At 42.5% G+C, this 15664-nt stretch overlaps 2 protein-coding genes across 2 annotated transcripts; one reads left to right on the top strand and one right to left on the bottom strand.

Annotated features, from left to right (window-relative positions):
- The first annotated feature begins 3366 nt into the window (after window positions 1-3366).
- On the top strand, window positions 3367-9698 carry LOC109905051 (nucleotide exchange factor SIL1). The gene is made up of 9 exons (XM_020502196.2): window positions 3367-3669; window positions 3783-3921; window positions 4510-4618; window positions 4759-4876; window positions 5034-5216; window positions 6891-7012; window positions 7130-7226; window positions 7429-7593; window positions 7684-9698. Exons 1-9 carry the CDS (start codon window positions 3565-3567, stop codon window positions 8044-8046), a joined length of 1401 nt encoding a protein of 466 aa, XP_020357785.1. The 5' UTR covers window positions 3367-3564; the 3' UTR covers window positions 8047-9698.
- On the bottom strand, window positions 9389-14145 carry LOC109905994 (serine protease inhibitor Kazal-type 1). Its single transcript, XM_020503624.2, has 4 exons — window positions 14013-14145; window positions 13143-13183; window positions 12918-13027; window positions 9389-9552 (listed from the first exon to the last, which is right to left on the bottom strand). The coding sequence occupies exons 1-4, from the start codon at window positions 14119-14121 to the stop codon at window positions 9501-9503; spliced, it is 312 nt and encodes a 103-aa protein (XP_020359213.2). The 5' UTR covers window positions 14122-14145; the 3' UTR covers window positions 9389-9500.
- Window positions 14146-15664: the final 1519 nt, after the last annotated feature.

The raw sequence follows: 15664 nt of genomic DNA, 5'->3' as shown, positions 1-15664 counted from the left end.
GCTGCCAGTCTGCAGGGAGCTGTCAGTCTGCAAGGAGCTGCCAGTCTGCAGGGAGCTGTCAGTCTGCAAGGAGCTGCCAGTCTGCAGGGTGCTGTCAGCCTGCATGGAGCAGTCAGAGCGGTCAGTCTGCATGAAGCAGCCAGAGATGTCAGTCTGCAAGGAGCTGCCAGTCTGCAAGGAGCTGCCAGTCTGCAAGGAGCTGTCAGCCTGCATGGAGCAGTCAGAGCTGTCAGTCTGCAAGGAGCTGTCAGTCTGCAGGGAGCTGTCAGTCTGCAGGGAGCTGTCAGTCTGCAAGGAGCTGTCAGCCTGCATGGAGCAGTCAGAGCTGCCAGTCTGCAGGGAGCTGCCAGTCTGCAGGGAGCTGCCAGTCTGCAAAGAGCTGCCAGTCTGCAAGGAGCTGTCAGTCTGCAAGGAGCTGTCAGCCTGCATGGAGCAGTCAGAGCTGCCAGTCTGCAAGGAGCTGCCAGTCTGCAGGGAGCTGTCAGTCTGCAAGGAGCTGTCAGTCTGCAAGGAGCTGCCAGTCTGCAGGGTGCTGTCAGCCTGCATGGAGCAGTCAGAGCTGTCAGTCTGCATGAAGCAGCCAGAGCTGCCAGTCTGCAAGGAGCTGTCAGCCTGCATGGAGCAGTCAGAGCTGTCAGTCTGCATGAAGCAGCCAGAGCTGCCAGTCTGCAAGGAGCTGTCAGCCTACATGGAGCAGTCAGAGCTGTCAGTCTGCATAGAGCAGCTAGATCCGCCAGTCAGCCATGATCTTCTAGATCTGCCAGTCAACCAGATTCTTCCAGATCAGCCTGTCAACCAGATTCTTCCAGATCAGCCTGTCAACCAGAATCTTCCAGATCTGCTAGTCAACCAGAATCTTCCAGATCTGCTAGTCAACCTGAATCTTCCAGATCCGCCAGCCAGCCAGGATCTACCGGAGCCTACTACCTACCTGAGCTTCATCTCAGTACTGGGCTTCCTCTCAGTACTGGGCTTCCCCTCAGTTCCGGGCTGCCCCTCAGTTCCGGGCTGCCCCTCAGTCCCGAGCTGCCCCTCAGTCCCGAGCTGTCCCTCAGTCCCGAGATGCCCCTCAGTCACGAGCTGCTCCTCAGTTCTGTGGGGTTCTGGGTGAGGACTATTAGGCCATGGTCGGCGGCGAGGGTGGATTATCCCAGGACGCGAAGGGGAGGAACTATGACATTTATGGAGTGGGCTCCACGTCCCGAGCCGGAGCCGCCACCATGGACAGACGCCCACCCGGACCCTCCCTATGGTTTTGAGGTGCGTCCGGGAGTCCGCACCTTGGGGGGGGGGGTTCTGTCACGCCTTGGTCTTAGTATTTTGTGTTTTCTTTAATTATTTGTTCAGGCCAGGGTGTGACATTTGTGTGTTGTGTTTCGTATTGGGGTTTGTAGTATTTGGGATCGCGGCTGATTAGGGGTGTTGTATAGGCTTGGCTGCCTGAGGCGGTTCTCAATCAGCAGTCAGGTGCTTCTCGTTGCCTCTGATTGGGAACCGTATTTAGGTAGCCTGAGTTCGCTTTGTCTTTCGTGGGTGATTGTTCCTGTCTCTGTGTAGTGTTCACCAGATAGGCTGTATATAGTTTCACGTTCCGTTTGTTGTTTTTTTGTATTTATCGTTATTTCATGTACCGTCACTTTTTTCATTAAAGACATGAGTAACCACCACGCTGCATTTCGGTCCGACTCTCTTTCAACAAACGAAGAACGCCGTTACAATTAGCCTGTTTACCTTCAATCTAATGGGGTTTATTGTATGGCGTACCACGTAGTCCTAGAAAATTTGTTTGTAATTTAATTGTTTTATATTTATACTATAAATGAAGACGACAGGGTTGTAAACCTCATCTGTATGGCTTTGCATTTGACCATCTTTATACAAACGGAATGGTTTGCAATTGCCTTTAGGTCTCTTTTAGCTGACTGTAAAATCAAGACTAAGGAGATGGAGGAGGAAGGCACTTAAATATTTTGTCTTGCTCATTCACTCTCTGAATGGCACACAAACACAATCCATGTCTCAAAGCTTAAACATCCTTCTTTAACCTGTCTCCTTCATCTACACTGGTTGAAGTGGATTTAACAAGTGACATCAATAAGGGATCATAGCTTTCACCTGGTCAGTCTGTCATGGAAAGAGCAGGTGTTCCTAATGTTTTGTACACTCAGTGTATATTTTAACAGTTTGTAAATATATTAATACAATTACCAGAAAATATGGATTTGAGTCCGATTTAATCTAATTTAAGTGTTCAAATTAAATATTTGGTGAGATGCCTTTTAACTCCTATCTGATATCAAAGCACAGTCAATTAGCATTTTTTTATTTTTTATTGTTAAATTAGTCTATGGGCAGTTTTGGGAAGTGCTCTATCATCACTTAGTACTTAGATGATAACTAACACAATGTCACACGCAACAAGGAGACCCATTGAGAAAGTTTTTTTAGTTGTATAGTCATCATATATTAAGCCAGAATTAAATGATATTGCACAAATATATATATAAACGCAATATAAATATAAACGCAACATGTAAAGTGGTGGTGCGATGTTTCATGTGTTAAAATAAAAGATCCCAGTAATGTTCTCAGTAATGTTCCATGCGCACAAAAAGCTTATTTCTCTCAAATTCTGTGCACAAATTTGTTTACATCACTGTTAGTGAGCATTTCTCCTTTGCCAAAATAATCCATCCACTTTACAGGTGAGGCATGTCAAGAAACTGATTAAAAAGCATGATCATTACACAGGTGCACCTTGTGCTAGGGACAATAAAAGGCCACTCTAAAATCTGAAGTTTTGTCACACAACACAATGCCACAGATGTCTCAAGTTTTGAGGGAGTGTACAATTGGCATGCTGACTCCAGGAATATCCACCAGAGCTGTCGCCAGATAATTGAATGTTAATTCCTTTACCATAAGCCGCCTCCAACATCGTTTAGAGAATTCGTCAGTATGTCCACCTGCTTCACAACCGCAGACCACGTGTAACCAAGCAAGCCCTGGACCTCCAGTATAGATCAGGGTTAACCCGCTATAACCGACACACGCAAGAGTATTTGTCTCTTCTCCTGCTTATCTCAGTCTTCTGAGATGAAAACACTATAGTTACTTTTTCATATGTTGTAACATTCATATACATGTTTACAGTACCGTAACTGTTTTGACAAATGGGCACATGGGCTATATGTACAGTTGTCAGTTCATGTAATAAAATGAAATAAAACTTCTAAAAAGACTGATGAAATGTCATGTAATTGCGTCACAAAGATTATACAGGGATCTCCATTAGCCAATCCGATCGCATAGATTTGAAAACGAGTGACACTCTTTAAAATACGATTGGCTCCCGGTCGTGATGACAAATACGGTAGGAGTGGTCTAATTTCTGACAAGTATCAACGTTACACGTCCATGCTTAAATCTGAAATGGTGCGGTCGGGTAAATAAATAGTGCAATGCGTCGTAGTTCACATGAATTGTATTTGTTACTCTATAGTGTTATGATATCGATATTTTCACCATCAATATATTAGTTGTGTTAGCTATACAACAGCCAGTATGTTGACCGGATGCCTGAGAAAAGGAAGTAAATCTACCAGGCTGAAGATGGCACTCATGCTCTTAGTACTGAGTTGTCAATTCGTCCATGTTCTCAGCGAAAAAGTGAGTAATTAATGAGTTAATGATATACTACTCGATATACTACTGTATAAATATATTGTTAAACAGTTTGTGTGTAGCCTACATGAGTCTGATACAATCCCCTGGCCCTGTAGTCTTCCTCTGCGTTGACTGTTGTGGAGAGCACTGAGACCAGCCTGGATGATGAGGATGTGCACCACATGGAGGAAGAGAGCGATCCTGAGGATTTGGATGTGTTCCGTCCCACGGACCAGTGGCAGTCTCTCAAACCAGGTGATTGTTTTTTGTTTTTTAAGTATTAATGCACAGGTGCCTCATGAAGTACACACAGTAGTAATACATGTATTTTATTAGGATCCCCCTTAGCGACTGTTAAAGCAGCAGCTACTCTTCCTGGGGTCCAGACAATATAAAACATGACATAATACAGAACATTTAATAGACAAGTACAGCACAAGGACAGAACTACATGCATTTAAAATAAGAATGCACACATTCATATATTTGTGCCTTAGCATTCCATGCACCATGTACTCAGTATAGTAGAAATACTGCAGCCATTTATTTTCCCATATATTGCAATCCTTTACTCTACTGTTACAATTGCTTTGTCTAAGCAGGTCCTGATATCATAATCTCACAGCACTAGTTGTTCTGTAAACACCAGAGAGAATCTCACAACATCATGAACCATCCATGTCCTTGGTTCTTCCATTTGATGTCAATAATAATATTAATAATCATGTGATTCATAGATGCCACTGAATGCAAGTGCAAAACACAGAAACAAGAAACGGCATGGAGTATTGATGTGTATGGCAGAATCAAAAGTATTCACTGTACAATATTGTTATCACTCAGGCCAGGCAGTCCCAAGGGGCTCTCACGTAAGGCTCAATCTCCAGACAAGACAGAGGGAGGTCAAACTTGGGGAACATCAGATTCTCAAATACCAGATCGATGGACAAAAGTAAGGATCCTGTTGAAGTGTTTCTGTCAGTTTGAAACACTGTATAACATTTTTGCCATGTAGCTATTGTACAGTAGAGGGCCATACTATCTTTGCTTGAGATTACAACAGACTACCCACAGGTGTTTTCTCTGAGTCAGACAGGGGAAGGAGAACACACCAGGCCCATCCTTCAATGCTGAGGAGCTGAAGAAGGCTCTGAAAAATATAAAAGAAGGCGTGGATCCCGAAACTAGTGACAAAGAAAAAGAAGAGAAGGTATGGCCTGATTTGATGTGTCTGTAGTCTCTTTTCACCGCGAAGACACGCGGCTGTGAAAAGAAATGGGTTCACAGAGGCATTAGTCTATTTTTGATTTCCTTCTCGTTTGGCAAACTATTACTTATGGTTCTAGTGTGTTTCCCTGTGTGTTTAGGAGGCTCTCAGAGCCCAGTTTCGTCCCATGGAGGAGCTGAAAAGAGACATGGCCAAACTGGACATGCTGATGGAGACAGACTTCCAGGTTATTAGCAGACTGATGTCCCAATTCAACAGCTCAAACACCACTGTGGAGGAGAAGATAAAAGCTTTACATGACCTAGAGTACCTTGTTCATCAGGTGAGCAACGAGATACTAATGAGGTGGGAGGCAACGAGATACTAATGAGGTGGGAGGCAACGAGATACAGTGGCTTTGGAAAGTTTTCAGACTGTTTTACTTTTTCCACATTTGTTACATTACCACCTTATTCTAAAATGGATTGAATGTCCCCCCCTCCCAATCTATACACAATACCCCATAATGACAAAGGTTAAAGGGTTTGAAATTTTAGCACATTTATTTTTAAGCTGAACTATAACATTTACAAAATTATTCAGACCCTTTACTCTGTACTTCATTGAAGCACCTTTGGCAGCAATTACAGCCTCGAGTCTACCTGGGTATGAAGCTACTAGCTTGGCACACCTGTATTTGAGGAAAGTCTCCCATTCCTCTCTGCAGAGCTTCTCAAGCTCTGTCCGGTTGGATGGGAAGTGTCGCTGCACAGCTATTTTCAGGTCTCCAGAGATGTTTGCTCCGGTTCAAGTCCGGCCTCTGGCTGGGCCACTCAAGAACATTCAGAAACTTGTACCGAAGCCACTCCTGCATTGTCTTGGCTGTGTGTTTAGGGTCATTGTCCCATTGTTTGGTGAACCTTCACCCTAGTCTGAGGTCCTGAGCGCTCTGGAGCAGGTTTTCATCAAGGATCTCTATGTATCCTGCTCTGTTCATCTTTCCCTCGATCCTGACTAATCTCCCAGTCCCTGCCACTGAAAACATCCCTACAGCATGACGCTGCCACCACCACGCTTCACTGTAGAGATGGTGCCAGGTTTCTTCCAGATGTGATGCTTGGCATTCAGGCCAAAGAGTTACATCTTGATTTCATCAGACCAGAGAATCTTCTTTCTCTTGAACAGAGTCCTTTAGATGCCTTTTGGTAAACTCCAAGCGGGCTGTCACTGAGGAGTGGCTTCTGTCTGGCCACTCTACCATAAAGGCCTGATTGGCGGAGTGCTGCGGAGATGGTTGTCCTTCTGGAAGGTTCTCCAATCTCCACAGAGGAGCTCTGCCAGTGTGATAATTGGGTTCTTGGTCACCTCCCTGACCAAGGCCCTTCTCTCCCGATTGCTACGTTCAAAATTGTTTCCATTTAAGAATGACGGAGGCCACTGTGTTCTTGGGGACCTTCAATGCTGCAGAAATGTGCTTCAACACAATCCTGTCTCGACGCTCTACGGACAATTCCTTCAACCTCATGGCTTGGTTTTTGTTCTGACATGCTCTGTCAACTGTGGGACCTTTTATATAGACAGGAGTGTGCCTTTCCAAATCATATCCAATCAATTGAATTTACCACAAGTGGACTCTAATCAAGTTGTAGATAGATCTCAAGGATAATCAATGGAAACAGGATGCACCGGAGCTCAATTTGAACTCTCATAGCAATGGGTCTGAATACTTATGTAAATAAGGTATTTCTGTTTTATTTTTTAAAATGTCTTAACCTGTTTTCACATTGTCATTATGGAGTGTTGTGTGTAGATTGAGGGAAAACAAATAATTTAATTCATTTTTGGAGTAAGGCTATAATGTAACAAAGTGGAAAATGGGAAGGGGTCTGAATATACTAATGGTTTGGGAGTATAAATTGTTGAGACAATAAAAGATGCAACACTGATTTTATTTTTATTTTTAATTTGATTGTAGAAGCAACATTATAATTAGTTTCCTTGTTATCTGTGTTGTCAGGTGGACAATGCCCAGAACTTGGCATCTAGGGGAGGATTGAAGCTTGTGGTTGATGCTTTGAACAGCACAGACTATCGCCTTCAGGAGAGTGCTGCTTTTGTCTTGGGGTCAGCTCTGTCAAGGTATAGCAGTCTCTATTAACCCATACCAACAGTCTAATTGTAAATACCATCCAAAAGACAGCATGTTTGTATTTGTGTGTGCGTCAGTAACATTATCATCGATTATATTCTTCCTAGTAACCCAGTGGTGCAGGTGGAGGCAGTTGAAAGTGGTACTCTGCAGAAGCTGTTAATGTTACTCGCCACTCCACGACCCATGTCTGTTAAAAAGAAGGCAAGTCTTGTTCCCACGTAATCAAATCCATTCGTTAGTACTCTGATTGTAAATGTAGCACTGCTAATTATCCAGACTCTTTCAATTTTAAAATTGTAAGGTTTCCTCACATCTGTCTACAGTGAAGTTTTACAATTAGCACGCAACTTTGCATAATTCTCTTCCTGGCACATTACTGATGCTAATGTTTGTCTGTATACAGGCGTTGTTTGCTGTGGCCTCTTTGCTACGTCACTTCCCCTTTGCCCAAAGCCACTTCCTGAAGCTGGGTGGGCTGCAGGTGTTGGGGGATCTTTTCCGAGCTTCCGAAGGGGGAGCCCTCCGTGTGAGGATTGTAACCATACTCTATGACATGATCAATGAGAAGGTGAGTGGTGCTCTTATGAAAACCTTGCCTATAAATGCAAGGCTAGTCATGTGAAATCAAATGATGTGAATGGCACTTTCTCTATTCTAGGAGCTGATTTCTCAGACTGGACTTGACCCCATTCCAGATGCTTCTCACAACGAGCGGTTGCGGCAGTACGCACAGGTCTCCCTCATGCCACTGTTGGCAGAGCAGGGCTGGTGCAGCCTGGTGCCTGAACTGTTGGCCTCCCCAGAGCACGACTGGAAGGAGAAGGCCCTGAGAACTATCCTGGCCATGATGCCTCACTGCCAGACTCAGTATCGGCAGGACTACACCCTGTCTTCCTCCCTCCACACCCTACAGGAGCAGTACCAGGAACTGGTGCTCTCAGAGCAGGTCCTCGGAGACGAGGATGGGTACTTTGGGGAGATCCTGGCTCTGTTGGAGACAGTGCTGCTGAAACTGAAGTGAGCATAGGGCTGGGTGGAGAAACCCCATCAAAGGACAATAAAAAAGTCTGCAGCTCTGTAATGTAACATTTATATTTAGTGTGTAATATGATCACACATCTGCAAATCAGAAGGTTGCCTTTTTCAGTTGCTGCCTCAGAGGGCTTAGCCTTCCTTATAGTTTTTTTTTCTGCATCTGTGATGCCTCACAGATGTAAGGCTCTCCAGTCAAAATAAGGCTCTCCAGTCCTCCCTGAGGAATACATTTAGCTGGGCTAAATTTCATTTTTCCTTATGACATGTTTCTTATTCACAGTGTGCTCTATCAATCTTCTTGTTGGATTGCCCACTAATGTGAGACTGGTGCGCCTGTGGGTGGCGGGTAGAGCATTGGGTTAGTAACCGAAAGGTTGCTAGTTCGAATCCCCGAGCCGACTAATTGTAAAAGTTGTCGATCTGCCCTTGAGCAAGGCACTTAACCCTAATTTGTACAGGGTTGGCTTATCTCAGGCCGTGACCCCTCTCTGCAGATGTCTGGGGGGGGGGGGGATTAACAATTGAATTAACAATTAATTCATAAAAGGAAATCAGTCAATTTAAATAAATAAATTAGGCCCTAATCTATGGATTTCACATGACTGGGCAGGGGTGCAACCTTGACAGGGCATAGGCCCACCCATTTGGGAGCCAGGCTAACACACTGGGGAGCCAGGCCCAGCCAAACATAATAATTTCAACACAAATGGGATTTATTACAGACAGAAATACTTTGTCCGTTTCATCAGCTGTCCGAGTGGCTGGTCTCATACGATCCCGCAGGTGAAGAAGAAGGATGTGGAGATCCTGGTTACACATGGTCTGCGGTTGTGTGGCTGGTTGGATATTCTGCCAAATTCTCTAAAATGAAGTTGGAGATGGCTTATGGTAGAGAAATTCACATTAAACTCTCTGGCAACAACTCTGGTAGACATTCCTGCAGTCGGCATGCCAACTGCATGCTCCCTCAACCTGACATCTGTGGCATTGTGTTGTGTGACAACTGCAGATTTTAGAGTGCCCTTTTATTGTCCCTAGCGCAAGGTGCACCTGTGTAATGATCATGCTGTTTAATCAGCTTCTTGACATGCCTCACCCGTAAAGTGGATGGATTATTTTGACAAAGGAGAAATGCTCACTAACAGGGATATAAACAAATGCGTGCGCAAAATTGGAGAGAAATATGCTTTGTGTGTGTATGGAACATTTCTGGGATCTTTTATTTCAGCTCATGAAACATAAATGCAACATGTAAAGTGGTGGTCCCATATTTTTGTTCAATATACTTCCATAATATTCTATTCGTTTTCATAAGAGAAGAGACTACATTTTCATGCTTCATAATTTTATTAGTCTACAGATTTCGAAAGCTGGTGTCCAGTGATACTCCTCCTTCCTCTGGATCATTCCAGCAGGACAGGTGTCCAGAGAGACTTCTTGTTATGCCTCACACACTCCTCCATGCTTGACCAGGACTTGCTTGTGTTTAAGCCTGTGAAAAATAGGTGTTCTGTTAACAACTTAAAATGGAAGGTTCAAAAGGGCATGATTGAATGTAAAATGCTGAACAGAAACCTCAAGGATTGATGAGTATAATATTGAGTATACATCTCTCAAATACACACTTTATTCTAATAATTTGAGATGTCTTTTATTTGAAACTTTTTGAGGGTACAGATCAGCTTTAAATTGCAGATTGTAGCTTCCGTCAATGTAATTGTCTGTATCATTTCCAATCTCCCATACACACACACATATATATATATAGTTGAAGTCAGAAGTTGACAAACACCTTAGCCAAATACATTTAAACTCAATTTTTCACAATTCCCAACATTTAATCCTAGTAAAAATTCCCTGTCTTAGGTCAGTTAGTATCACTACTTTATTTTAAGAATGTGAAATGTCAGAATAATAGTAGAGAGAATAATTTATTTCAGCTTTTATTTCTTTCATCACATTCCCAGTGGGTCAGAAGTTTACATACACTCAATTAGTATTTGGTAGAATTGCCTTTAAATTGTTTAACTTGGGTCAAACGCTTCGGGTAGCCTTCCACAAGTTTTCACAATAAGTTGGGTGAATTTTGGCCCACTCCCCCGGACAGAGCTCCTTGCTCACCGGCTTTTTCAGTTCTGCCCTCACATTTTCTATAGGATTGAGGTCAGTGCTTTGTGATGGCCACTCCAATACCTTGACTTTGTTGTCCTTAAGCCATTTTGCCACAACTTTGGAAGTATGCTTGGGGTCATTGTTCATTTGGAAGACCCATTTGTGATCAAGCTTTAACTTCCTGACTGATGTTGCTTCAATATATCCACATAATTTTTGTTCCTCATGAAGCCATCTATTTTGTGAAGTGCACCAGTCCCTCCTGCAGCAAAGCACCCCCACAACATGATGCTGCCACCCCCGTTCTTCATGGTGGGGATGGTGTTCTTCGGCTTGCAAGCCTTCCCCTTTTTCCTCCAAACATAACAATGGTCATTATGGCCAAACATTTCTATTTTCGTTTCATCAAACCAGAGGATATTTCTCCAAAAAGTATGATCTTTGTCCCCATTTGCAGTTGCAAACCCTAGTCTGGCTTTTTTATGGCGGTTTTGGAGCAGTGGCTTCTTCCTTGCTGAGCGGCCTTTCTGATTATGTCGATAAAGGACTCGTTTTACTGTTGATATAGATACTTTTGTACCCGTTTCCTCTAGCATCTTCACAATGTCCTTTGCTGTTGTTCTGGGATTGATTTGCACTTTTCACCTGTGTGTAATCAAGTCTCCGTATAAATGCACCTGCACTGTGATAGTCTCAGAGGTCCGTTAAAAGTGCAGAGAGCATCATGAAGAACAAGGAACACACCAGGCAGGTCCGAGATACTGTTGTGAAGAAGTTTAAAGCCGGATTTGGATACAAAAAGATTTCCCAAGCTTTAAACATCCCAAGGAGCACTGTGCAAGCGATAATATTGAAATGGAAGGAGTATCAGACCACTGCAAATCTACCAAGACCTGGCCGTCCCTCTAAACTTTCAGCTCATACAAGGAGAAGACTGATCAGAGATGCAGCCAAGAGGCCCATGATCACTCTGGATGAACTGCAGAGATCTACAGCTGAGGTGGGAGACTCTGTCCATAGGACAACAATCAGTCGTATATTGCACAAATCTGGCCTTTATGGAAGAGTGGCAAGAAGAAAGCCATTTCTTAAAGATATCCATAAAAAGTGTCGTTTAAAGTTTGCCACAAGCCACCTGGGAGACACACCAAACATGTGGAAGAAGGTGCTCTAGTCAGATGAAACCAAAATTGAACTTTTTGGAAACAATGCAAAACGTTATGTTTGGCGTAAAAGCAACACAGCTCATCACCCTGAACAGACCATCCCCACTGTCAAACATGGTGGTGGCAGCATCATCGTTTGGGCCTGCTTTTCTTCAGCAGGGACAGGGAAGATGGTTAAAATTGATGGGAAGATGGATGGAGCCAAATACAGGACCATTCTGGAAGAACCTGATGGAGTCTGCAAAAGACCTGAGACTGGGACGGAGATTTGTCTTCCAACAAGACAATGATCCAAAACATAAAGCAAAATCTACAATGGAATGGTTCAAAGATAAACATATCCAGGTGTTAGAATGGCTAAGTCAAAGTCCAGACCTGAATCCAATCGAGAATCTGTGGAAAGAACTGACAACTGCTGTTCACAAATGCTCTCCATCCAACCTCACTGAGCTCGAGCTGTTTTGCAAGGAGGAATGGGAAAAAATATCAGTCTCTCGATGTGCAAAACTGATAGAGACATACCCCAAGCGACTTACAGCTGTAATCGCAGCAAAAGGTGGCGCTACAAAGTATTAACTTAAGGGGGCTGAATAATTTTGCACGCCCAATTTTTCAGTTTTTGATTTGTTAAAAAAGTTTGAAATATCCAATAAATGTCGTTCCACTTCATCTTTATGTTTGAAGCCTGAAATGTGGCAAAAGGTCGCAAAGTTCAAGGGGGCCGAATTCTTTCGCAAGGCACTGTATCTGTCGTTTGTTATTACTCCTATCCTTCTGCTATCCTCAACCTCTCCCATCTATATTTTTCTATTTGAAATGTCTTAACTAATAATGTCTAAGTTATTTGTTTACTGTTTATTTAAGCGTGGTTTATATGAATAAATGTATCGGGTAAAAGCATGATCTTCCTTTAACTGAAAAATGTTTGAATCTTTAACAAACCCTGCTAAATTTCTAGCCACAGTCAATAGGTAAGATTTGTGTGTCAGTGGCACGTTCCTTTCCTGATGATGCAACTGTTCCTAGAACAAGGTCACGTAAGGGCGGCAGGGTATCCTAGTGGTTAGAGCGTTGGACTAGTAACCGGAAGGTTGTGAGTTCAAACCCCCGAGCTGACAAGGTACAACATCTGTCGTTCTGCCCCTGAACAGGCAGTTAACCCACTGTTCCCAGGCCGTCATTGAAAATAAGAATGTGTTCTTAACTGACTTGCCTGGTTAAATAAAGGTAAAATTACAACAACAAAAAAAAAATTCTAGTTACCTCACCAGAACTGGGGTAAGGTTTGGAGGTCCTTATCATTGATTCTAGGTGCATCTAGCACCTGCTTCATCATCTTATTTTCTCAGACTTCTGGGGAATTTTTTTCTTATTGACATACTGCCTAACCTTTCTGTGTGGTCTGGCATCACTTTGCCAGTGTTTCCTAGTGATTGAAATTGCCTAAAAGGGAATAATTCTCTCCAAAGCTTTCTTTACTGCAGGTAACCTCACCCTTGTGCTTCATACTTATATTTCAGCACATAGTAGGATAGGTATAATAGGAATAAGGTAAATAACCCATGTGTTTTATACTTACTTGTTCTCATGACACAGCACACACTTGGTGGTGTACGTGTTGCCATCGCTCCCACACACAGGATCAAACTCTCTGGAGCACATGCCACCTTCATACACCTCACACTGAGGCTGTTTTAGGCAGGGGAAGAGCAGTCTATTATAGTTCTTTTGACATACACATCCTCATAAAAAGTATTGTAATGGCCTTGTTCCCATAGAATAACTATTTCCTAATGTATCTCACCTCTCTGGGCTGTGGGTGTCTTTCTTCATCCATGGCAAAAACTGTACAAAACATGAGAAGAAAGGGGTATTCACTTTTTCCTTGATGTGATTCACAATATTTAGTGTGGGGGAAAAGGTTGGTGGAATGTTGCTCAGCAACTGTATGAAAAGTATGCCTTCTTTTATTATTGGTATTTGAAACAAGATCACATTCCACTTCTTTAAATACCTTATTGTTTTCCAGATTAAATTACTGTCCCTTGTTGAACCCTTGTTGAACCCTTGTTGAACACTCAATGTGTTATCTTTAGCTCTATGATGACACAGCCAGTGAGATACATACCAGTAACCCTAATGTCAAGGTATCTATCTTGGAAATAACTTTTATCTTGGTATTAATGGCATGGGGTCTGAGACTGTTGTCCATATTCTATCACCAGTGTCCTGTGACACATGCATATAATTAGGAATTACAATAATTATTCATACGAATTTAATAGGATCATGGCTCCCCACACGATGAGCTCTCCCAGAGTCAGCTTCATAGAAGTGCCTTGGTAGACAGAATTATATCACCTGACATTCTTTTCTTGGTGCAACTCTGACTTTCCATTTGTGTCTTACAACTGGGTATTCTATCCTAAACGTAGATAACCTAAGCTATCACCACTTCCTTATAGGCTACTCTTCATTCTTAAATTCAGCTGAAAGCGTGTAAAGGATCCAACTAGCATCGCTCACAGTGAAGAGTTGTCTGATTATTCCCAAAACCTCATTGATCTAAGTACCAGAATAAGGTGAAATGTTCAATGTTAAAATATCAGGCAATATTTTTACATGTATGTCAGAACAGCTCATAAGTGCTTTTGGTTATGTCAATAGTACTCACCAGAGAGCGAGAGGAGCACGATAGCACAGAGCAGTATTGTCAGCTTCATAGTCTCTGTGAAGGTATAGCTTGGAGTTGTGAGTCTGTAGGTTTGTGTTTCCCTTGTCATCTAGCCTGCCTTTTTATATGGTGCTTTCGGGACTTGACCTGTCAGTTAAATATCACTCCTCCCACCTCTCCATCTCTCCTCCCAGCTGGTTTGTTTGTTATTGCCACTGAGTTTTTGTCACATAGCAGTGTGTTGGCCAGCAGGGTCCATTCAGCATGGTCATCATAACTAACACAGATCTGTATCGTGGGCCCACAGAATAAAACTAACAATAAGTACTGCAGTTTTATGTTCTTGTGTACATGTTCTGCTTTCATTTGCTCAATACTTATTTATTAAATCTCTGCAACAAAACAAACACAGTACATATCTTCCCTTTTTCAATTCACATTGTCAGAATAAGATGAACTTATTTCTAAATAAGTATTTTTCTATTGTGTCTGTATAGGAATAAAAAAGGGACAACCCATTATTTTTCAGGCAACCCCCAGTTTCACTACACAGCTCCCAAAGTGAGTGACTGTTCATTGGTTGAAAATGAGTGGAATGACTGGAAGAAGTTGAACTTGCTTTCTAAAGAGGTCAATTGTGCTTTGAGACTTTAACAGTGCAGGATATCAGTCATCCTTTGGCTTTGTCAATGTCATTTGTAGTCTCTTAATGAAAACGTGCATCCACAAATGACTCAAAGATAACCAAGTCACACAGTACACCTTGTGCATTCTCAATTGAATCATTGCTCAAGAAGATAATCCCGTATCTTTTAGAATGAATGGAAATATCAGAGTAGTATGTAGCTAGGCTACTAATTTCTAAGGCATCTTTACAGCAGGTCATATGCGGAGTTTAATATTTTTCCCTCCATTTTCAGATCACTTTGAGGGGAGGCGTTAAACATAGTTTTAACCATCATTTTGATTTCATGGACGGTCAGTCCTTGCATCCATAGCCCCGTCTATGAATTTGACATTGGTACCATTCTGTAGGCCCATCCGTCTGCTTTTTACTTAAACAGAGGCAGGTGACCACTTTGTTATTGTTTCAATTAAAGGTAGACTCGGCGATATGAGGTAGACGCAGAAAGTAAACAGCATATTGGATCAGTTTACGCATCAACTAAGCGTGAAGCGTGAGGCTCAACTTCTTCCATTTTGTTTGCAATACATGCATCTCATGCAACCCTCTGTCCTTGGCTTGAACTAAATACGTATTTTTGACACACCTATGTTAGAATTTAGAGATCACAACATTAGTGTTATAAGCAGTTTTAGAAGGACATGTAATTACTTTCAGAACCAACAAAAAGTTACTTTTTCCAATCCTACAGATACAGGTAAGATGTTCTGATTTCTATATAGTATCAGAAAGAGCAGATTCTGAGGTTTCCAACACATTTACCTTTGCCGAATAACTCTCAAAATTGAAGATATGAACTCTATTTCAAAATCTCACTTTTTTCCAAGAATAACCACTGGTCCTTTATGCTCAACACAGTGAACATGCAGCAATAGATCATCTACAGCAGTGGTTCCCAAACATTTATAGTCCCGTACCCTTTCAAACATTCAACCTCCAGCTGCGTACCCCATCTAGCACCAGGGTG

The sequence above is a fragment of the Oncorhynchus kisutch genome, linkage group LG15 (assembly GCF_002021735.2).
Source record: "Oncorhynchus kisutch isolate 150728-3 linkage group LG15, Okis_V2, whole genome shotgun sequence".
NCBI classification, from domain to species: domain Eukaryota; kingdom Metazoa; phylum Chordata; class Actinopteri; order Salmoniformes; family Salmonidae; genus Oncorhynchus; species Oncorhynchus kisutch.
Note: the sequence above shows the minus strand (reverse complement) of the source record. Positions and strands in the feature narration are given on the sequence as shown.

Bases quoted from the DNA above. Each gene is read 5' to 3' on its own strand.
- LOC109905051 (XM_020502196.2), top strand. From the start codon at position 3,565: ATGTTGACCGGATGCCTGAGAAAAGGAAGTAAATCTACCAGGCTGAAG. The intron at 4,877-5,033 runs GTATGGCCTGAT...CTGTGTGTTTAG, and splicing joins ACAAAGAAAAAGAAGAGAAG to GAGGCTCTCAGAGCCCAGTT. The intron at 7,594-7,683 runs GTGAGTGGTGCT...TCTCTATTCTAG, and splicing joins ATGACATGATCAATGAGAAG to GAGCTGATTTCTCAGACTGG.
- LOC109905994 (XM_020503624.2), bottom strand. From the start codon at position 14,121: ATGACAAGGGAAACACAAACCTACAGACTCACAACTCCAAGCTATACC. The intron at 13,028-13,142 runs GTGAGATACATT...TGCCTAAAACAG, and splicing joins GACACCCACAGCCCAGAGAG to CCTCAGTGTGAGGTGTATGA. The intron at 9,553-12,917 runs GTAAGTATAAAA...TATTTTTCACAG, and splicing joins GTGCTGTGTCATGAGAACAA to GCTTAAACACAAGCAAGTCC.